At 39.7% G+C, this 24,368-nt stretch overlaps 1 protein-coding gene across 1 annotated transcript; it reads left to right on the top strand.

Moving 5' to 3' along the window:
• The first annotated feature begins 75 nt into the window (after positions 1–75).
• On the top strand, positions 76–24,368 carry Zw10 (zw10 kinetochore protein). The gene is made up of 16 exons (XM_070038489.1): positions 76–235; positions 2,662–2,796; positions 7,422–7,523; positions 7,715–7,792; positions 7,935–8,094; positions 9,512–9,664; positions 10,003–10,194; positions 12,098–12,261; positions 13,235–13,417; positions 15,401–15,636; positions 17,479–17,550; positions 20,076–20,245; positions 21,077–21,207; positions 21,401–21,532; positions 22,279–22,481; positions 23,555–24,368. The coding sequence occupies exons 1-16, from the start codon at positions 131–133 to the stop codon at positions 23,673–23,675; spliced, it is 2,337 nt and encodes a 778-aa protein (XP_069894590.1). The 5' UTR covers positions 76–130; the 3' UTR covers positions 23,676–24,368.

The raw sequence follows: 24,368 nt of genomic DNA, 5'->3' as shown, positions 1-24,368 counted from the left end.
GTTTCTCCGCGTGCGCAGTCTGCCAGACTACGTTTCCCGGCAGGCAGCGCTCCGAGGCCGCCGGCGGGACTGGAACTGCCGCGCTGGCCGCAGTAGCGTCTCCCTGTGAGTCCTGGTTCCCGTCACGGCCATGGCTTCCTTCGTGACAGAAGTTTTGGCCCAGTCGGGGAGTCTGGAGAAGGAGGATCTCGGCACTCGGATCAGCCGCTTGACCCGGCGGGTGGAGGAGATCAAGGTGAGGGCGGGGAGCCGGCGGTTGTGTGGGGTGGGACGCCGGGGCGGGTGTCGGGGGCCGGGAGCGGAGTCGCGGGCTGGAGGGCGGGGGGCCCGGGGCAGACTGTGGGGCCCCCCGGAGCGGTTCCGGCCGGGGAGACGGGCGGGGAGGCCGGGCGGGGACAGCGGGGAGTGGGAGGCCAGAGAAGGGTGGGTTCAGTGAGGGCCCGCAGCGGGCTGAGGAGCCCTGGGTCTGGGGGGGGGGGGGAGAGCCGGGGAGCGGGGTGGGGGGCGCTGCGGGCTCCCCTGGAGGTGTCTAGAGCGGGATGGAGGACAGGACCGGACCCGCCACCCCATCCGGTTCTGATCCCCTCGGACCCCCTTCCTCCCCCCTTCCCGCATTTGTGGGTGAACACATAGAGTGGCTCTGGGAAGATGGCGCCATTCACCCCGAAATTTGTCTTTCCTAAACTCGCGGTTATGTTTGTCGAGCTCTGTTGTTCGTCCCCAAGCACTTGAGGCCATGTTGGGTTGTAAAACGTCACTGGTATGCTGAGGACTGGCTGGGTCCAGCTGTGGCTACCCGAAGGTATTTGCCCACATCTTCAATCGCCGTCAGGAGCAACTTTGGCAGACATCAGAAAGGCACCAGAGACAGCATTTCCTAATAACTCTAATTATACAAAAGTCTTCATACCACTGGCATCTCTAACCTGGCTTTAGGATTTTTTATTAGCTTCTTCTGATGTTATGAGTAGAGGACAGCCTGTTAAGCTACTTTAGTATGGCATTCACGGCTCCTGTGGGCTCTGGACCTCACCCATTGACTGCCTTCACTACTTTCCTCTACCATCTTGAATCTTCAGACAAATGAGAATTACTTTCAGTGCTCCAAGCAGGCCAGTTTTTTTTTCCCTTCTAGTTCCCAGGTTTTTACATACATCACCAATTCTTCATTTTCCATCATTTTTCAGTGTATATCTTCTCATTTCACCTCCTATCTCAATTTGTCTTCTGTATTAAAATGCCATGTTTTCTCTGGATCTTTTTTCTTCTGAATCATCTTGTAAGTCTGTTGCTATATTACATTTCAGCCTTGTCTTTTGGGCAATTCAATGAGTAGTATCTTTCCTACCAAAAGATAATTTATTTCTGTGTGAGCATCTTCCAAAAGATGGAATAATTGAGTGCAGAATATGCAGTATTTGTTAAGGGGATATTGAAACTCAGTCATTTTAGAGTTTTAAAAATTGGCCCTATGCTGAGCACTGGTGGCTCGCACCTATAATCCTAGCTGTTCAGGAGGCCGAGATCTGAGGATCATGGTTCAAAGCCAGCCTGGACAGGAAAGCTCATGAGACTCTTACCTCCATTTAATCACCAGAGGACTGGAAGTGGAGCTTTGAGCAGAAGCAGCCCGGAATTCAAGCCCTACAACCCACCATAACAACAACAACAAAAGGGCCCTAAATCTGCACCCGTGGCTCACACCTGTAATTCTAGCTACTCACGAGGCTGAGATCTGAGGATTGTGGTTCAAAACCAGCCCTGGCAGGAATATCCATGGGGCTTCTATCTCCACTTAACTACCAAAAAGAAGCTGAAAGGGGAGCTGTGGCTCAAGTGGTAGAGCACTAATCTTGAGCACAAAAACTCAGGGACAGGGCCTAAGTTCAAACCCCAGGACCAACCTCTCCTCCTCAAAAAAAAAGTAAACCTTAAATGGAGAAGCCCAGAGAAAGAGCATGTAATTGAAGCATATGGCTTGTAAAAGGCTCTCACAAGAATGTTAATAAAATTGTACTTTTTCTGGAAAATAATTTTATAGGCAAGAAGATAGAATCAAATTGATTAAAGTATATAGATTTTAGACTTGATTTATCCATTGTAAGTATATGATTAAAATTGATGGGTAGTGTCTGATAATAGTTCAGTAGGAAAACTGCGGTCTTTTCATTTTCAGCATTGATATAATTCTTGGGTGCTGTTAGAATTTGGTAACCATTGTCTTATTGTACACTTGCACTGTATAGGACCTTTATGGGAGAATTTTCTTTTTGTGCCAGTACCAGGGTTTGAACTCAGGGCCTCACACTGTGGCTTCTCTTTCTTGCTCAGGGCTAGCACTCTACGTGAGTCATGTCAAATCTAGCATTTTGCTGGTTTATTGGAAATGGGATCTCTGAGACATCTTTGGCCAGTCTGGCTTCAAACTATCATCCTTCAGATCTCAGCCTCCTGAGTAGCTAGGATTGCATGCGTGAGCCACTGGCAACTCACCAGAAATGTTGTTTTGAGACAAAGTTCAGTTTCTATTGGTTTGAAGGAAGATGAAAGGCTGTAACTATTAAAAAAAATTCTAATATGAAAGATGTTGTATGGAAGATAAGCTGCATATTCTTAATAAAATTCCTCTCATAACTTCTCCTTTTTTTAAAAAAAAAATAGGGTGATGTGTGCAATATGATCAGCAAGAAGTACAGTGAATTCCTGCCTAGCATGCAGAATGCCCAGGACCTGGTGACCCAGGTGGATAAGCTGTCTACTGACATTGACCTGCTGAAATCCAGGATAGAGATTGAGGTAAGGAGAGTCTGTTATATCAGGTCAGCAGAGGGAAAGTATTATAGTGTTTTTGCAGTTCATATTCAGCTTCCGGATTCCAAGACAACTCAATTGAGTACAGCTTTATTAATTCTTGCTTTTGTTGTTGTTGTTGTTGTTGTTCGTGGTGGGGCTTGAACTCAGGACCTGGGTGCTGTCCCTAAGCTTTTTTGCCGGTGCTCTACCATTTTGAGTCAAAGCTCCACTTCTCGTTTTCAGGTGGTTAATTGGAACACTGGCTGACTTCAGAGATCCTCAGATCTCAGCCTCCTGAGTAGCTAAGATCACAGGTGTGAGTCACCAGCACCCAGAATAACTATAATTCTTGAATTTTATTAGCAGTTTATAGATTAAATAAAATAATCTCAGGACTTCATTGTTTTCCTAAGGAAATAAAGATAGATGAAGCTTAGAAATAGATCATTTGGCCTTTTGTCACAGTTTGAAATGTTAGTATTTGGGCTGGGAATGTGGCTTAGTGGTAGAGTATGTGCCTAGCATACATGAAGCCCTGGGTTCAATTCCTCAGTACCACATATGCAGAAAAAGCCGGAAGTGGTGCTGTGGCTCAAGTGGTAGAGTGCTAGCCTTGAGCAAAAGGAGCTCAGGGACAGTGCCCAAGCCCTAGGCTCAAGCCTCAGGACTGGCACCAAAAAAAAAAAAAAGCATCTCTTAGAAGTATTATCTTAGATTTGCAGCTAAACTCATCCCATTCAACCTTCAGCACAGTCTCCAAACACAGTCATCTAGACAGTTTCTTGATTTCTCCATTACAACCACTCTGCTTCCTGTTATGAACTGCTTTCCTTAGTGTACTGAAAATCTTTGCTCTTCTTATATCATGTCACTTCATGCTGTAGTGTTGGATAAACTTATGGCGAGTCTGGTATGGTTAGGAGTGTGTACCATGTTTTCTAAAGTATTATCATTACAAGAAGTAAGTCAATTTAGAAACAGATAACCTACTTTATTACCCCCTCACCCTCCCCACCCCCCCATCCTGGGGGTTGAAATTAGGTCCCGGGCTCTGTCCCTGAGCCGCTTTGTGCTCAAGGCTAGCGCTCTACCACTTGAGCCACAAGGCTACTCCAGATTTTTCTTTTTTGTCTGTTGGTTGTGGGACTTAAACTCTGGGCCTGGGCATTGTCCCTCATCTCTTCAGCTCAAGGCTAGTGCTCTACTACTTGAGCCACAATGCCACTTTCGATTTTCTGAGTGGTTTATTGGAGGTAAGAATCTCACAGACTTTTCCTGCCCGGGCTGGCTTTGAACCATGATCCTCAGATCTCAGCCTCCTGAGTAGCTAGGATTACAGGTGTGAGCCACTGGCATTTGGCTTACTTCCAGATTTTTCTGTATATGTGGTACTGAGGAATCAAACCCAGGGCTTCATGCATGCTAGGCAAGCACTCTACCACTGAGCCACATTCCTAGCCCTGGTTTATACCTCTAAAAACATTTGCACATTAAAAACCAGGTGGATTTTGTTTCCCCTTGCAGTTATCTTTTAGGAAAAGTAAATAGTTGGTGGTCAGCATATTGCTGTCAGAGATTTAAAGTTTCATATTAAGTCTCATAACAATTTCTAAATTGTTGCTCAGGGATCTTTGGTGTCCAAAATCATGTGTTGAGAGATTCCTAAGTTCTTTAACTTGTAGAAAAGACATTAATTCTATTCCATATATGATAGATTTATTAAGTAAGAAAAGTGAACAAATGCATATTTCAAGTTTTGGGGGGGCAGGGGGAGAGGGGGATGGAAAGGGATGGGAAGGGGAAACAAAGGAGGAGGCAACAATGCTTGATAAGAAATGTACTCATTATCTTGCCCATGTAATTGTAACCCCTCTGTATGGTATTTTCACAATTAAAAAAAAAGTGTTTTTTGTTTTTTTTTTTGTCATAGGGGCTTGGACTCTTGGCCTGGGTGCTGTCCCTCAGCTCTTCAGCTCAAGGCTAGTGCCCCACCACTTGAGCCACAGCACCACTTGCGACTTTTTCTGCTTATGTGGTGCTGAGGAATTGAACCCAGGGCATCATTCATGCAAGACAAGCACTCAACCACTGAGCCACCTTCCAGCCCAAGTTTCATTTTTTAATAAAAATTTAGTCACAAATGAAGAAAACATTGGTTATCTGGAAAATTGACTTTTAGTAGTCTACTCACCAATCATTCTGCTCAGTTCTTTAAAAGTAGATCTGTTACTCTGTAAACCTGGCACAGTTCTAAAAACATTCCTTATGTTTGTACTTAACTGATTATCTGATTAGTAGTACGGTGTTGGACTGTGCTATTAGAAGTAAAGTCTGGAGTAAGTTAGTGATGGGCTTTTTGTGCCTTTTGTGCTAGGTTATGGCTTGTGGAGTAATCTAGCCATGGCTCAGTTCTGTTGACTTTTTGTTTGTTTGTTTTAATGACAAGGTCTCACTATATAGCCCAGGCTGGCTCCTGCCTCAGCCTCCCAGGTGCCATCATTGTAATCTGCAGCACCACTTCTCGTTTGGTTGTATTTTAAAAGATGTACCATTGAAGAACAATGAAATAAATCGAGGATGTTAAGTCTCAGGGAGAAGCATTTCAGTATTTGAAGTCCTGTCATAAGGATGAGAGATTTAAATGTATGAAAGCTAGGTGTGGTAGAGCATAATTCCAACACTTGAGAGGTAGATTATGACTTTGAGACCCACTTAGTCTACATAGTGAGACTCTGTCTCAAAAAAAATTTTTTTTATTGTATAACTTACCAAAGGGGATTAAATTTGGTTGATTTATTCAGTCACTTTGTCTAGCACCTTGTCAGTACAAGATGCCATGATCATTGCTGAGTCAGTTCTTTTATTTCGAAGTGTGAATATCATGCTATATACATGAATAAAAATAGTGTGGCTCAACACTAAATACTAAATCCAGTTAGAGGAGATGTAGTTAAGGATGGCTTCCTGTAGGAAATGCTAACCAAACCAAGACTTGAATGGTAAATGGTTAGGCAACAAGGGAAGGGAGGATGTTTAGGGGTGGGAGTGTAAGGGATAGCATGGCAGAGGCATGGAGTAGTTGAGAGATAGCAGTTTAGGGTAGCCCCCAAAATATTTCTACTGACTGATGTTTAGGGAATGCAGTGAAAGGGACCTGAGATAAGATTCAGAAGGTCAACAAAGATGTTATGTTTCTGGTTAATAATATTGATGTTATTATTCTTGATGGCTTTGCCAAAGCCATGAAGGATTTTAAGCTAGAGAATAACATCAGATCTGGAATCCTGTTCAGCTTGCATTAAAAGAAAGGACTCGAGGAAACTGAGCCTGGGAAATGGGAAGGTAGTTGAAATGTTAGGAAACAGTTAAGTAATCCAGGAAAAGGTGTGGTAATTTGCTCTAACATTGTTGACAATGAAGATGCAAAACTATGGATGAATCCTGGTACCATTTAAGAGGAGGCTCTTTGGGACACGTCACTGTGGAAAGTGAAAGACATAGGAGTCAAGGATAACTACAGAACTAGCTTTGACATGCCACTCACTGAAACAGAATAAAAGTTTAGCATTTGATGTTTTGGACTGGATTGTTCTTTGTAGGGGGATCTGTCACTGTACTTTGTAGGATACTGTACTTTGTGGGATACCTGGCTACCTGTTTGTTGATGCTTCTAGCTACTCCCTCACTGACAATCAACAATCTCTGGATGAGGGTGGGGCAGAATTTCCCTCAGAGAAAGAAAGTAACCAGGGAAAAAGGAGTATCAGTATGTGTGGAGTGCTTCCTCCAAAAGAAAGTAAATGGGAATAATGGCAGAACAAAGGGGAAAATCAGAGAGTCGAGTCATGGCACTAAGGAAGAGGATGTTTTAGAAGGTAGAAAAGTTAGTGTATATTAGTTAAATACTGGCAAAAAATACTTTGGTTTAGCAATGAAAAATTGATTAGTTTTTTCACATTTTTGGTGAAATGATGGGACTAGAAACTAGCCACCGTGAGGAGTGAATGAAAGCAGAGAAGTAAAGACAGCGAGTTTAGACCACTGTTTTAAGAAGCTTATTTATGCAGAGAAGTAAGGCAATTGCTGAGAAATAGGCTAGTTACTTAAATATGGGGAAATTTTTACTATATTTAAATCTGATGAGAGTGTAGTCACTATTTCATGAGTGAATGAATTAGGGAGAAGTTAAAGAGGGGAAATGTTTGATGTAGAGTCCCTACAAAGGTGGAACGAAACAGAAATGGAGTCTGTTCAACATCAAAATACCTTAACAGTTAAGGCTTTTAAACTTTAGAAAGAGTTAGCATTTGGCAGTGGGGATACCTTTTGAGTAATTCAAGTGGCTGAATTCTCTGGGAGAGAGAACAGCTTTAACAATAGGAAGTGACCTGAGGATAGTGTTGATGGAGATTGGTTTTCTCCTACAGAATTCGGCTTTTGCCTATGTGAATCTCCAAGCCTCTCCTTCAAATCACCTTCTGTGATTTTTATTTCAGCCTGAATTAGTATTTAAATTTCAACAAGAATTATCTTGCCCTACTAAATAAGGCTTCTTAATTAGCTCTGATGGTTTTATTTCTGAAGTATGGTATTAACTTAAAAGTACTTCTTTTTGATGTGTAAATTAGGTCCGTCGGGATCTTCACGTATCAACTGCTGAATTTACAGACTTGAAACAACAGTTGGAAAGAGACTCAGTAGTCCTAAGTTTGCTTAAACAGCTACAAGAGGTTAGTAAACTCAATTTAAACTTTCGTGTTTTAGTAGTAAGACAGGTTTTCTTTTTTCCAAATGGTTTATTGTTTAGTTCATAGTCCTTGACCAAATGCTGCTTTTTCCCCCCTACCTAAAAAGCAGACAGACTAGAAATAATAGGACATAGAAAATAAAAATACTGAATAATACGAACTTACTTTTTCAGTTTTCTACTGGTATTGAAGGCTATAATTGTGCATTAACAGAGAAGAAGTATATTACGGCTGCTCAGCATCTGGAACAGGTAATAAAGCATGAGTAAAATTAGTGCTTTTCTTGCTTTTGGGATAGTCTGTGTTCTTTGTGTTCTTAATCATTATTCAAGTGTATTCTGATTGCTGTGAATTCAGATAAAATGTTTAATGTCACTTCCATTCCGTTACCAGGCTCAGAAATGCTTGAAATTATTAAAATCCAGAAAATGCTTTGATTTAAAAATGTTAAAATCTCTCAGCATGGAGCTCACAATACAGAAACAGAACATACTGTACCACCTTGGAGAGGAGTGGCAGAAGCTGATTGTGTGGAAGTTCCCACCATCAAAAGGTGCTGCTGGCCTCAGGTGGACTGCTTTGCTTAATCTGCCTGAATGCTTTTGGCCTGTGAATATTCTAAATAGTTTGTATTGCAAGATGAGAAAGGAGAAGGTTTTACTCAGTACTTTTCCAAGTCTGTGTTGAGTTCTCATGTTAAACAAAATGTTAGGACCATTCATCTGACTCCCTAAGGTACTCTTTCTCTCTTTCTTTCCTCCTGATTCCCCCTTCCCCCACTCCCCTTTTGTTTCACCCGTCAGTTCTGGGACTTGAACTCAGGACATGTATGCTGTCCCTAAATTCTTTTGCTCAAGGCTAGCACTCTACCACTTTGAGCCACAGCGCCACTTCTGGTTTTTTGAGTGGTTAATTGGGGATTAGTGTCTCACAGGGGCTTTTCTGGCTTTCAACTGAGATCCTCAGATCTCAGCCTCCTGAATAGCTAGGTTTATAGGTGTGAGCCATCGGTGACCGGTTCCATGTGCCCCTCTTTCTGTCTCTTTCCCTAAGAAAGCCAGGAAGGACCTCTGGGGGTTGATATGGTGAGGTGCGGTAGAGGAGGTGGTAACAGTTTGTAATAGTGGAAATTTACTAACAGCCCGAATTCCATAGCTTAAAGAAACTGTTCAGCCATTCTTTCTGTTGAGGAAAGGAGGCAGTATGTTTTTCATAGAAGAGAGGTTTGGCTTTTTTTTTTTTTCAAGTCTTTAGGGAAAATTGGTGATGAAAACATGAGGTGGATTGCTTTATAAGATGAAGGAATATTACTGTGGCTCTGGCTTTTATTTGTGCTACTTGTCCTCTCACTACCTTTGATGTGATGTTTGTTCTGAGAATAAACTTCAGGACTTGCTGTTGTATCCAGAATGCTTTCTAGCACTGTTGTTTAACTTCAGTGTATTTCAGAGAAAACCTCACAGTCTCCCTCTGTGCTCTATTTCCTATATTTAGTTTACCCCCACATATATTATGTGTACATATGTATGTATATCTTACTGATTTTGAAGGAAGTAATGTTGAAAAATTTTAGATATTCTCAAGTAGACTATAAATTACTAGAAGCTGGCAGCAATGTTGAACTCTTCGTTATAACACACCCTGTCTGTTAAACTTGTTTGACAAGGCTGTTCTCAATGGAAAGGTCTGTGAAACTGGGAGCTCATATTTTAGTCCTTACTTTCATTTAGTCATTGAATACATGTTTAGTAAATATTGCTTTTAGGAACATCATTTTTCTTTTGCACTTAGTTTATTCTTTGGCTCTACCAAAGAAAGTAAATGACGTGTATCATAATTAATAGTTGGTTTCATTAGAAGTATGCTGTAATGAAATGGCACATCTAGGAACCTCAGTAGAAAGCAATGAGAAGTAGAGATGGGAACGTCTTACGTTGCTGAGGGAACTGATGCTTTTCCCCTTTTCTTAGATGCCAGCAGCTTAGAATCTTACCTGCAAACGGAACTTCATTTATCCATTGAACAACCCAATGAAGACAAGAAGGACCCTAGGCCCCCCATCAGTTCTGTCCTCCTGGCATTTTCTATTCTTGGAGAACTACCCATCAAGCTCAAATCATTTGGTAAAGCCTTCAGCTTTGCTTCATTCACATGAAATCTCAGACAGCTGAGAGTTAAGTTATGACAGAAAAGATTATGAACTATTTTCTGGAGAGTATTAGTGACAAGTGGTTAGCCTTTTGACTCATCAAAGGGAATTATTTTAAGTGTCCTTTTTATTTTGGGCTTGGATCTATTTATTTTAAATTAAGTAGTCTGGAAACAGCATTGGGAAAAGTTGTAGTGTGTGATATGATATACGTTTTGGGGTTACAAGGCTCAGGTGCATGGATTGGGGGCAGGCTGACTTGTTTGAAGTTCCTTGCAGTGGATTTTGATGAGTGCTCATATGGATTTTCAGGTCAGATGCTGCTGAAGCATATCCTCAGGCCTCTGGCCTCTTGCCCGTCCATTCATGCGGTGATAGAAAGCCAGCCTAATACAGTTACTATTCGCTTTGACTCTCTGGTGACTGACTTAGAACATCCATCACCATCTGAAGTTTTTACAAAGATACGACTGGTACTGGAAGTGCTCCAGAAACAGCTTCTTGGTGTGTATTCTGAAAGAAGTGCATTTATCAAAAGTATATGCTGTTTTTCAAAAGCAAATATGAAAGTCAAAATGCCCATAATGTGAATGAAGGGGTATCAGAAGTAAGTTAGGCCACAGGAGCAGAGTAACTACTTTCTTATTCCTTGCCTACTTTGCATTTCTTTTCTGTCTTGTATTGAAAATCTAGTCATTAGTGATATCACACATTCTATTTGTAATGTTATTTTATGTACTTCTCCCTCATTTCTAGTAACAATGCATTTTGGGACTCTTGGATTAGTTATAGATGGAAAAATGAATCAGGTGCTGCTTTACATATATTAAAATACTTCACTGGGATTTCCACCCCACCCCTACTTTTTTTTTTTTTTTTTGCAGGGGGAGGTGGTTTAGTCATGGGGCTTGAATTCAGCATCTTTTTTTTTTTTTAAATTTAATTTTATTTTATTTGTGAACATACTGTACAGAGGAGTTACAATTACATGGGCAGGATAATGCGTACATTTCTTACCAAGCATTGCAGCCTCCTCCTGTGTTTACCCTTCACATCCCTTCCCAGCCTCCCCCCTCCCCTGAATTCAGCATGTTTGTGTTGTCTCAGAGCTTGTACACTAAAGACTAGTGCTTTCCCACTTTGAGCCACAGTGCCACTTTGTATTTTCAGGTGGTTAATTGGAGATAAGAGTCTCATGGGGACTTTCCTGTCCAGGCTGGCTTTAAACCACAAACCTTAGATCTCTGCCTCCTGAGTAGCTAGGATTACAGGTGTGAGCTACTGGCACCTGGCTTCCACCCTCACTTTTTTTGGCGGGGGGGGGGGGGGTCAGTTGTGGGGGCTGACGTCTGGGCCTGGACGCTGTCCCGTAGCTCTGCAGCTCAAGGCTAGCACTCTACCACTTGAGCCACAGTGCCACTTCCGACTTTTTCTGCTTATATGGTGCTAAGGAGTCGAACCCAGGGGCCTCATGCATGCAAGGCAAGCACTCTATCACTGAGCCACCTTCCCAGCCTGACCCCCACTTTTTTGAGATAGGTTCTCATTTATATAATTCAGGCTGGCCCTGATCATGATTCACCTTTCAGCTTTCTTAGAGTTCTGGGATTACGGGTATTTGGCAGCAAGACTGATCAAACTAGGTTGAACATGAGAAATAAATTACATTTCAACTCAGCCTATTGGTTAGATCTTTATATTTTCCTAGTGGAAACAACCAGTTTATTCAAATTTATGTTTTAATTACTAAAATTTATTACAATAGCTGCATTTCAAGTGCTTAGCAGCAAAATGGCTGCTGGTTTCTATCCTGGACTTCAGACACCAGGTATTTGAGACATTATGGCCACCTTCTTTAAATCTAGATTTAAAATAGTGGCTCTATTTTCTTATTACTTTTATTTCTGCATTGACTATTGTTTATTTTTTTTTTTTGTTGGTCGTGGGGGCTGAACTCTGGGCCTGGGTGCTGTCCCTCAGCTCTTCAGCTCAAGGCTAGTACCCTACCACTTGAGCCACAGCGCCACTTCCAGCTTTTTTCTGCTTATGTCGTGCTGAGCAATCTAACCCAGATCCTCATGCATGTGAGACAAGCCAACGTCCCAGCCCAACTATTGTTTTTTAATTATTGTTTAATTGCTTAATAGAGTATTCTAAACGTAATGTTGTAAAAAAGCCATGAGATACACAGAGTTAACTTGTAAATGTTTGATAGACTAGATATTTTACCTATTGTAAAGCATTTGCTGGTGTTTTACTTAAATGTTCAGACAGCATGCAGAGTTATGTATGTTTTTCTATGTTTCTCTCATTTTAAAATTTAAGAATTCCAGAGAAGTAAAGAACCAAAGAATATGTTGGAACTGCGATTAAACTTCTTGTTTAAAACTTCATCTTTCGAATTCAGATTTGCCTCTTGACCCTGACTTAGAAAATGGAAAGACGCCTCCGATGGTATTGGCGGAGATGCTTGGTGACGTGATCTGGGAAGACTTGTCTGAGTGCCTCATCAAAAACTGTTTAGTTTATTCTATTCCAACCAATAGCAGCAAGCTACAGCAATATGAAGAGGTAAGGGGCAGAGCTAGCCCACGTGTTAGAACACTTGATTCCTATTGCTATTTGGTTGTTCCTTGTACATCTTTTGTTCTTAGGTTTTGTCTTTATGAAAATTGTTAATAAGGAATAGAAACAAATTCTTTATAGCTGCATTTTTCTTCTGGCTTCCTATGTCTTTGATTGGGGAAGTATGTTTATGTTTATATTATTGTATCAGCTATTGAAGTTATTGTATCATATATTTACTTTAGAAGATCTTTATACCTTTAGCAGAGTCAGAAAATTCCATTGAGGGCTGGGAAGGTGACTCAGTGGTAGAGCGCTTGCCTTGCAAGCCTGAGGCCCTGGGTTCGATTCCTCAGCACCATATAAGCAAAAAGAAAAAAGCCGGAAGTGGCGCTGTGGCTCAAGTGGTAGAGCACTAGCCTTCAGCTGAAGAGCTGAGGGACAGTGCCCAGGCCCAGAGTTCAGGCCCTACAACCGGACCAAAAAAAAAAAAAATTCCATTGAAAATATTCTTGCTAATGAATTTAAGGCTCGAAAACTATAGTATTGTAAAACCTAGTAATTGATTTATTCTAAGACCAATGTGACTATTTTGGCCCTTATTTATAATACATTAACTTTGAAATGTTACCATCAAAGTATGTGTTCATGTCTAGATTCCAAATTTAACCAACTGGAGACTGAAAATATTTGGAATAAATATGTATCTATTAAATATGTAAAGGTTTTTTTTCTTGTCATTCTCCTTAAATGGTAATAGATAACAACTATTTACATACCATTTATATGTAGTATTTTGAGTAATCTAGAGATGGTTAACATTATATAGGAGGGTGTAAGCAGTACTGCATTTTTTAAGAATATATGGGATTTGTGCATTCATTGATTGTATCTGACAAGTGTCATGGAATCAATCCCTGGTATACTGAGGGAAAACCATAACCATCTCATAATATATATATTTTTTGTTCTCTCTCAGATTATACAATCCACTGAAGAATTTGAAAATGCCTTAAAGGAGATGAGGTTTTTAAAAGGAGATACTACCGATTTGTTGAAATATGCTCGTAATATCAACTCTCATTTTGCTAATAAGAAGTGCCAGGATGTGATTGTGACAGCCAGAAACCTAATGACCTCTGAAATCCACAACACTGTGAAGGTGCCAGGGATGTATTATATTGTAGTTTGGGAGCAGGTCATTTTTAAGATACATATGGAAAGAGATGATTGCTGAACTCCCAGAGCTTGAAAACATTGTGTAAATTGAGAACGTGCATAACTAATAGATTACAGTTGTTGATATTTGACAGTGGATTATTCTCATTTTCATTACTTGAAATTTTATGATGTGCATACTTGTGGTTTTTTTATGTACAAAGATTATGTCCTACTGTGAAATATTCGTAACTAATCGCCTGGGCTTAATGAGGGTCTAGTTTAGAGATTAAAATAGTAAAGAAAGTAGCCAAAAAGATAGAGTATAAATAATTTGCAAGGGCAGTGGAATAATTAATTTACATACTGAGTAATTTACTCCTTTACTTTAGATAATTCTGGGCATTTTAAAAAGAATCTCACATATATTGAATAATATAGTACTGGTTAAATGCATGTTCCATAAAAAAAAGTAAAGTCTCCCTAATACTTATATAAAATGAAAATTCCAATACTTACTTGGGATTAAATGAAAGAGCACTGCTTCTAATAGTAAATATTCCAAGTTTAAATCAAGAGACTTATCTTCCTAGTCCATATATGGTATAATAGTATCTACTTCAAAAGGCTGTTATAAAGTTATGTGTAAGAAAAGTGTCAGTGACCCAGGTATTCAGAAACTATGGCTTTGCAGAATGCTGATGAAAAAATACATAATTATAGGGATGACTGAAAGGCCTCTAATAATTGTCTCAAAAGTGAGCTCAGAATGATTTGCTGTTAGAAAGAAGTATTAGTCCTGGAATATTTCCCATTTGAGGTCCAGTGTGTGAGAGCAGAGCTGTTGTTTTTGCAGAGGAAGGGGAGCTTACTTCTTCTACCTGCTTGATCTTTCTTTTATTTTGCCTCTGAGGCATCTATGAGAAACAAATTTTGAAAACCATTATTCATGAAAGGTTAAAAATGACTAATATGAGTGAGGTTATAAATTCACTGCTTCCAGACCTTACAGCTTAGTGTTCTTTCATTTAGTCCTAAGTTAGTCTTGAAGTTTTTATTTTATGTAAGTTTAGGGAGACTGCTTATTTTTTTAAAAAATATTTGTCAGTTGTGAGACTTGAACTCAGGGTCCAGTCTTCTTTTGCTCAAGAGTAGCACTCTACACTTTAAGCCACAATGTCATTTTTTTTGGGGGGGGGGTCCGGTTGTGGGGCCTGAACTCTGGGCCTGGGCACTGTCCCTCAGCTCTTCAGCTGAAGGCTAGCATTCTACTACTTGAGCCACAGCGCCACTTCTGGCTTTTTTCTTTTTGCTTATATGGTGCTGAGGAATCGAACCCAGGGCCTCACGCATACAAGGCAAGCGCTCTACCACTGAGCCACCTTCCCAGCCCCCATTTTTGTTTTTTTTGATGGTTAATTGTACATCTGAGTCACAAGGGCTTTTCAGTCCAGGCTGGCTTGGAACTGTGATCCTCAGATCTCAGCCTCCTAAGTAGCTAGGATTACAGGCATAAGCAACTGGTGCCTGGCTTCCAGTGTTCTTAATTTTTTTTATTTTTTGGAGGATACACTAGTCTAAATTAGTTTTTCTTAGACTAACACGTGTCTGGTGTAAAATAAATTGTTAGATAATGGAGTATTGATTTGTAGCAGCCTTAATAATTTAATAGTCTGTTGCTGAAAGATGACTTTTTAAGGCCTTTTCCTCTGCCTGAAATCTTGGTCCAATAGCATAGCTTTGCCTTTCCTCCAAGATGAAGAACATGTATAAGAATGTTACACATATTTTGCTTATTTTTTGTGGCATGCTCTCACTTATGACTGAGCAGTAATTAAAAGCATGCTATATCCGTTCAAGTTTTTTTAGTCACTCTAAAACCATAGCTTCAGCATCACAGAAGTGACAGGTGTCTTACTTTTTGCTGTGTACTTACATTTTAACCATTCTGAAAACAGTGCATTTTCTGTTTCTGTTTAAATCTTAGATTACTCCTGATTCTAAGTTAAGTATACCAGACTTACCCAGTCCTGATGAGGATAACAAGCTAAAAGTACAGAAAGTGTCCAAAATTCAGTACCACGAAGTGAACTTAGAGCCCGAGAATACATTGGACCAGCATTCCTTTTCTTTGCCCACATGCCGCATCAGTGAGTCTGTGAAGAAATTAATGGAGCTTGCCTATCAGACTTTGCTAGAGGCAACAACCAGTAGTGATCAATGGTATGGAACTGAGTCATCAAAAAATGGCAGTGACTTGGTGAAATGCAGATCTGACTATAGACATTTATTTAGAAAATTAGCCGCAGGTTTTTGAGTTTTTGTATACTATCAGTTAATTTTTTTTTCTAGAAAGTACAACACATATATACATTGGTGTCTTAAGTTTTTTTTTTTTTTTTTGGTTCCTGTCGTGGGGCCTGAACTCTGGGCCTGGGTGCTGTCCCTCAGCTCTTCAGCTCAAGGCTAGCGCTCTACCACTTGAGCCATAGCACCACTTCTGGCTTTTTTTTTTCTGCTTATGTGGTGCTGAGGAATTGAACCTAGGGCCTCATGCATGCAAGGCAAGCGCTCTACAACTGAGCCAACTTCCCAGCCCTTAAAATTATCTTTAGTTATACAAAGGAGTTTCAATTCAACATGTCAGTTTATAAATACAATGCAGATGGCTTTTAATCTACATTGTGTTCAGGGTACCTCAAATTCTGTTGCATATCTCTGATTGAATCTCTCTTTGTTTAATAAGTTCCCTTGCCTGGATTAAATGGAAAAGAAAATGGCAAACCATAGCCACGGCTAATTAATTGTAGAACAAGCTTGCAAAACTCTTTAGTCCAATCTATGTTTAGCGGTTTTTCACTTCTTGTAAAAAATTACTTCTTGTAATAATTTCAATTAGAACTTGAGTTAGGAATATTGTCTCTTCAGATCTGCAGTTTTTATCTTCACATGCAGATAGTTTGTTTTATTTTGCTTTAGGAAAACATGTTTACCAAGGTATTTCCAGGCTTTAATTAATCATTATCTTCACTCATCCACCCAGTTTCAGTTATAAGTAGAAATGAAAAAAAACCATACTTTCTTATGAAGGAAGTATAATATTTCTATGGCAAAATAAAATGTAGGTGTGACTGTATTTCTTCATATGACATTTTCATGAAGTATAACAGAGAAGTTAGAGTTGCTGAGTGATACTTCTTTAATTTTGTGAGAAAACAAATACCAAACAACTATTTTTGTGGATTGAATATATTTTTATACTCATTCCCCCTAAAAGAGAATAGCTTTTAATAGGATAAAAACAGAGCTTCCCCATACAAACCCCTTTCCTCATTATTAAACCTCAGGCAGCAACATATTTAGCAAAATAAAATAATTCATGGTAATTAATAGCAACTGTGTCTTGGAGAATAGCAGCTAAATATTTGTGGAATCCCTCTGAATTATTCAAGATACATAGGTGAAGCTACTCCTCTATGGAGGTGACAACCCCCATATATTTGCTCTTTTCTATGTGCATCTTAATACTTAGCTGCATTAAGACCAATTTTAAAGGGCAGAAAATCTTGAGGTTAGAGTCTATCCTAGAAAATGTCGATTTGTCTCTTGCATAGGGGAAGAGGGAGGAAAGGTGAAAGCTGAAAGTCAAACTGATTCTAAAAGAACTGAGTGAGTGCCTTTATTGGTACCTTGCCCTTTGCGAGAGCATCCGCGAGTAGGTGACATTTGCTTGAGGCTTAGCTCCATTTGTAACTGAAAGGATACTCTGGGTATTGGCAGAGCACAAATTGATAAATGGAAAAAGAAGCTTTGGGCTACATACTGCTGTTCTTAGAATTATTAATGTCTCTAGGTTTTTAGGACTGTAGCTTAGTTAGTAAACACTGATGGGGAATACATTTCCATCTAGTTTAAAGGTATTTTCCTGCAGTGACCAATGCAAGTATTCTCTGAAGCTATAGTTTTAATTCTTAATTTCTACTAAAGGTAAACCTAGTTTGATTTTCCTCCCATGTTTTCAGTATATCTTTATGTACTTCTTTTAAATCTTTGTTTTCTCCTCAGTGCTGTCCAGCTTTTCTACTCAGTGAGGAATATCTTCCATTTGTTCCATGATGTTGTGCCAACATATCACAAGTAAGTACCACTGTATTTCATTGCTATGTAATAATTATATGTCTAAAAAAAGTTGGTTAAATCAATAGTTTTATATTTTCACCAAAGGTATTTCATTAAAATTCCCAATTGAATGCAACAAACCACTTAAAAATATTGATAAGGACTTGGACATGTACTACTAAATTAACCTGACTATGTTAATCTGTAAATATCATGGGTGACACAGATTTTAAAAACTTAAGAAACTTACCCTGTTTTTAGTGCCTAGGCATTCAAATCACAAAGGTGATCATTCCATATTGCTATCCAGCAAACACTGAATTTCCTTCTTAGCATCTCTATTTGTAGGCATAAAACCACAAGATCATGTTGTGTGATTGAGCCATGCTTGGCCTGCTCTCTTCCAGCATCAGGTTTTTATTTTACACATGTCTTGGGTTTTAGAGATTTCTTTTTTTTTTTTTTGGGGGGGGGGGTCCGATCGTGGGGCCTGAAACTCTGGGCCTGAGCGCTGTCCCTCAGCTCTTCAGCTCAAGGCTAGTGCTCTACCACTTGAGCCACAGCACCACTTCTGGCTTTTCTTTTTGCTTATGTGGTGCTGAGGAATTGAACCCAGGGCCTCAGGCATACAAGGCAAGCGCTCTACCACTGAGCCAACTTCCCAGCCCCTTAGAGATTTCTTTCAGTGTTAATCTGAGAAGTTGCTCAACTTTGTTGCCCATATTAAATATTTAAATGATTTTTTAGTAAATATTTTTAATAATATATCAACAAAACTGTTCCATAGCTGTAGCCTAAGGAAGAAAAAATGCATTTAATATTTGAGTTTTTTTAAATATAGGTTACTTGTTATTTTAATTAATTATAAGAAGAGTTTTTTGTGACTTTTTTATTTGTATTCTCTGCTATGGTTTACAATTCTTCTCTCACTTTCTATGTAGTTAAGCAAAGGAAAAGAGAAAATGTGTTGGGGTGAGCTGATGCCAATTTGTCCATAAGGATCTTAGGGATTCAGACAGTTGGCTTAGGAGTGCCATAGCTCAGAAATGTTTATCCCGTTGTCATGGCGTTAAGCATTGCCTCTCTTGTTTCTATGTATGATCTTGGACTTTTGCACTAAACCAATGGTTTACAAACTTTAGTGTGCTTCAGAATCACTTCAAAGCTTTGCTGAAACATAGATTTCTGGACTCGGGTCCAAGATCCAGAAGGTTGAGGGGATGGGTGGACACCACCTGGAGTTTGAACACATTTTAAGGGATGCTGATAATCGCTTGTCATAGGACCACATTGTGAGACCCACTGTCTTCAGATTTTGATTCTCAGCTTTGGAAATATCTTAGAATTACTCAGGAAGCTTTAAAACAGACACACTTGCCAATGCCCTAATTCTAGAGCTTTTGATTCATAGTTGCAGTGTAAGACTCAAGGATCTTTTTTTTTTTTTTCAAGCTCCACAAATAATTCTGAGGTATAACGTGGCAGCTGTTTCAGATGGTTGGTTTCTGGCCTATATCTTACATCCAGCATTCAGTCAGCCATCAAGAAAGTGTTCATTGAGTGATATTGGTGGATATACAGCAGAAACATAAGACAAGATTTCTTCTCAAGCCAGGTAGATGGACGAACATGTAGGGCAGAATTAAAGTAGTGATTTCTTCTCAAGCCAGGTAGATGGATAACATGTAGGGCAGAATTAAAGTAGTGATTTCTTCTCAAGCCAGGTAGATGGATAACATGTAGGGCAGAATTAAAGTAGTGATTTTTTTTTATCCTGGATGAAACTTAATATCTGGAAATATATATATATATTTTTGGGGGGGTCCGGTTGTAGGGCCTGAACTCTGGGCCTGAGCGCTGTCCCTCTGCTCTTCAGCTCAAGGCTAGTGCTCTACCTCTTGAGCCCCAGCGCCACTTCCGGCTTTTTTCTTTTTGCTTATGTGGTGCGGAGGAATCGAACCCATGCATGCAAGGCAAGCGCTCTACCACTGAGCCACCTTCCCAGCCCTCATCTGGAAATATTTTAAAAGTAAAAATGCCCTGGTTTCATTCTTAGAATTTGTGATTTAATTTGTTTGAAATGAAGTCTTAATTTTTCAATTTCCCATGTGGCTTTAATCTATAATCAGCTTTGAAAACTAATGAATTAGAAAGTAAGTTAATTGGCTCATTATATAACGAAAATAGAAATCTGGAGAAAGGAGAAGGAAACTTGTAGTTTCTGTAGTTCGTGGACATATCAGAGTTAAATATCAAGGGCAGTATGCCTAGTTCTGCTAGGTTTCCAGTTAGGGTAAATGTTTCCTTGCATATTTCTTCCTTTGTTAATCACTGGAGAAGTTTTGTAGGATGAGATCACATTCAGCCAATATAACTAACTCTGAATGGGAATGGCATCAGTGAGATTACATCTTGTTATGCACACCATTCACAAAGTAGACGTTCAAGTCAAGACAAGATAGCTTCGAGGAGTCGTGACTTTTCATCAACCTTGACTTTTGACTAACAGGTGGTTTCTTTTTCTGACTTTCTTCTTGGGGTAGGGAAAACCTTCAAAAACTTCCCCAGTTGGCTGCCATTCACCATAACAACTGCATGTATATCGCTCACCACTTGCTGACCCTGGGGCACCAGTTCCGATTACGGCTTGCACCCATTCTTTGTGATGGTACTGCTACTTTTGTGGATCTCGTACCCGGCTTCAGAAGACTTGGTAATGGATGCCTTGAAATTGAGGAAAGCATATGGATTATGTAGCTTTTTTAGCTTCCTATCTTTGTAATTTATAAATGAGGAGGTTGGACATTTAGGGTGGTGGTCCTTAGCTATAATGCAAAGTAGGAGGGCATCTACAGATGTTTCTAGTTATTTAACTTCATGAAATGAATGCAGTCTTTGTGGAAGCAAAGGTTTTTGTGACACGATTTCATGGTACATTAGAGTTCCCAACTTCATTGCTGATGAGCATTGAATTTGCCAAATCAGAGTTATGTCAGTAGAGTGACACATAGTAAGATTTGTATTGTGACAATTCTGCTAGCATTGTTAGTAAGAGCTCACTGATGTCTCTGCTTATTCTTTGGCAAATCCCAAGACAGCATCTCCTGCTATGTCTTTAGTTTTACCTAGGATTATTAAAAGTCAAAAAGAAATGAAAGGTGGGGAAATCAATGTGTTTACTCTAATAATAGCCTGAAAAAAGTAGAGAACCTATATGGTTCACTTAGCTTTTCAATTTGTGACTTTTCCCTTTAGTGGTGTAGATAGATGAGAATAGTAAGTAGCTTCTTCTATGTAAGGAATTTTTCTTAGCTGACTTAGACTCTAGGAAAACTATTGAGAACGGTTTGTTTCTTATCCTGAGGGTGGGTTGAAAGCATTGCTAGCTGTATTCAAATTACGTTTCTAGTATCCTCAGGACAGTTGCATGTTGCTGTAGAGTGATTGTTTCCAGATAGGTAGAACAAATACATGGTTTGTGCTTGTCTCCTTTTCTACCCCAGATGACAGTTTTTAGAATTCTTTGTTTTGTTTTCCCATGTAGGGACAGAGTGCTTTTTGGCCCAGATGCGGGCACAGAAAGGTGAACTTCTGGAAAGATTATCCAGTGCTAGGAGCTTTTCAAACATGGATGATGAAGAGAATTACTCTGCGGCAACTAAAGCAATCCGACAGGTGGGAGATAGTTACTGACATTAACACTGATACCTGAAGCAGCAAGTTTATTCCCTATTCTATTAGAAAAATCTGGATATGTTTTACAGAACTTTCTCTTATGCCCTCATCCCCTTACAGACATAAAACAATAATGGCAAGTGTGAGTTATAACAGTCTCTTTTTTGGGTAACGTATCATATTGTTCTCACAGGTACTGCACCAGCTCAAGAGACTTGGAATTGTATGGCAGGATGTCCTGCCAGTGAATATTTATTGCAAGGCTGTGGGGACTTTACTGAATACAGCCATTTCTGAGATCATTGGCAAAATCACTGCCCTAGAGGTAAGGGCCATTAGTAGATGCCTCACCAGACTTGAGATACAATTTTTTTACTCCAGACATGGTAACCTTATTGACAGTGACTTTGAAATCTCATTTTTAATCAACACAGATGGAGAAATTGTTGTTTCAGCTCTTAACTCATGCTGTTGTGCTTTCTCAGTTTTGTTCTAATTCTGTTTTACTGGAGACCTACTGATCTGTTTTATACCTAGATAAGCTTCTCCAGCTAGCGTCTATAAATTAAATGGAGAAATTGGAAACTGGGCCATGGTCCCGAGACATTTTATGTAGTATAAAGTAATTTGGTTTGCAAGTGAACTAAATAATTTAATTTGGTAAAGTGAGTACAGTCTTGTGTAACACTTTGCCAACATACTGTTACAGTTGAGTTCACTGTGTGTGTGAGATCCCACAGGAAAATCGCCTGGACTAAGCCAGCATGACAAAATCTTTATTTGTAGTAAGGTGTCCTGTTTTGCAGCAAGCTGTACCACATTCTCTTGGAGAAATGGATTCTTGCATGCAGGCAAAGTAAATTTTTGACAATCTGGTGAAACATACTCTGTGTCATTTCAGCTTCAGGAGTATTTTCAGAGAGCTGATGGAATCTAATATTTAGTTGGTGTTAGAAAATGTATTGCTGCATCTGACCCACCTGGACAGCTCTCCTCAAAGCTCTGTGCTGCCCCTTACCTACAATAAGTTAGCCAACTTCTAATCTGTTGTTTCCTTTATGCAAAACCTAGGACATTTCAACTGAAGATGGTGATAGATTGTATTCCTTATGCAAAACAGTGATGGATGAAGGACCTCAAGTATTCGCACCTCTGTCTGAAGAAAGCAAGAATAAGAAATATCAAGAAGAGGTTCCAGTCTATGTGCCCAAATGGATGTCTTTCAAAGAGTTAATGATGATACTACAAGCTAACTTGCAAGAAATTGGAGATCGGTATGCAAAAACTTTCTGTAAAGACTATCTTAGTATAATGACAGATGAGCCATAGTGCCATTGGTAGCAGTGCTTTTCTCTGTTGCTTCACACATGCCAGTCTTGCTAGGCAAATAGTTGACCACATCCCCAACCTCTTCTGAATATTATTCAGGGATGAGTTTTTTGTTGAATAGCAGTAGTTAGGGCCTTTTTGTAGTTTACCATAGTGTAGAATTTATTATCACTTTCCCACTTGACAACATAAAGACTTCTTGCTCATATTATTTTGATCTGTAGCGTGTGATTTGGGCATGTAGTACAAGTGATTAGGTATAAGTACAACCTCACACCTGGATGAAAGTTAAAATTTTTGTCTGTGTTTTTTGTTTTTGTCAATCATGGGGCTTGAACTCAGGTCAGGGCCTGGGTGCTGTCCCTGAGCTTTTCTTCTCAGAGCTAGCACTCTACCACTTTGAGCCACAGCTCCACTTCTGGTTTCTGGTGATTAATTGGAGATAGAGTCTCAAGGACTTTCCTGCCCTGGCTAGCTTCAAACTGTGATCCTTGGGTCTCAGCCTCCTGAGTAGCTAGAATTATAGGTGTGAGTTACCAGCACCCAGAACTCATTTATTTGTTTTTTAAAATGTTAATACTGGGGCTTGAACTTAAGGCCTATGCAGGTTCTAGTCAGATGCTCTGCTATTTGTGCCATGCCCCAGTTTTGGTGGTTTTTCTTTGAAATTGTTGTGTAGAACCCAACACATTGAGAGTATGATCATAATGACCATGTTCAATGAGGCTTAGTGAGTATACATTTAAGGAAGGACAGTCTTATCTTCCTGTCTAGGACCCTTCATCTGGCTATGCCTGTACCAAGTGCAGCCAGTGCACTTGGTATTTAGTGTAGCCAAGATATTGATGGGTAAATCTACAATGAAGAGGAAAAATACTTAGTGTTTTATCTTATTTCTATTTAAAACAAATACTTGTAGATTATAAGCTTATAATTATATTTACAACAAAGTAAGAAATTAAAAACAATTATATCTTGAGACATAATAGGAAACATAATTCTATCTTTTGTTTTGCAGGTGGGCTGATGGGAAAGGACCCTTGGCAACTGCGTTCTCATCAAGTGAAGTAAAAGCTTTAATTCGTGCCTTGTTCCAGAACACAGAAAGAAGAGCAGCTACCCTTGCAAAGATAAAATAGCTCCATCTTCCTAAGGAAGCCATATTTTGACTATGTGATTCCTCCTTGGGTATACTTAACTCCCTTCAAGACTTCTTGGAATCACTCATTAGTTTTGGTGAACCAAAGTTAATGGAATGTTTGACTTTACTTAAGGACGTCTTACCTCCTGTCCTGTATGAGGCTTCCTTGAAGAACTGGGTATTAAGTTGCCAGTTTGATCCCAAGCACTACAAAAAGGAAAGAAAAAAAAAAAATTAAGTGAAGCACCTCATTTGGGTGACTTTGTAGTCACCTCCTTTGATACAGATGAAACTATAGGACAGTATATTAATGTCACTTTCAGGGCCCTCTGAGAACTGTATATATTATAATTTTAGGTGTTGGCTTTGGACTAAGGAATCCAAGAGTCAAATTAAAGAATGTATGAGATATTGGGGTGGGGAGGGTATGAGATACCTTATTTAGCCTTGCAGGAATTAGGGAGACCTCTCTCTCTCCTGCCCTCCCCTCCCCTCACTTTACCTCCCTTCCCTTCCTTTCCCTCCCTCTCTCTTGTTTGTTTTAAAGACAAGGTCTTGCTATGTATCCTAGACTGACCTGGAACAGATCCTTCTGCCTCAGTTTCCTGAGTGCTGGGATTACAGATGTGTGTTTCCTGTGTCTGGCAACTTCTTGTAATTCTTTGCAGTAAATAATGCTTTTCAGATTTAA

Source organism: Dipodomys merriami, unplaced genomic scaffold (assembly GCF_024711535.1).
Source record: "Dipodomys merriami isolate MVZ:Mamm:240054 unplaced genomic scaffold, mDipMer1.0.p SCAF_29, whole genome shotgun sequence".
In the NCBI taxonomy this organism is placed as follows: domain Eukaryota; kingdom Metazoa; phylum Chordata; class Mammalia; order Rodentia; family Heteromyidae; genus Dipodomys; species Dipodomys merriami.
The sequence above is the reverse complement of the archived record's forward strand: the minus strand, read 5'-3'. Positions and strand labels throughout refer to the sequence as shown.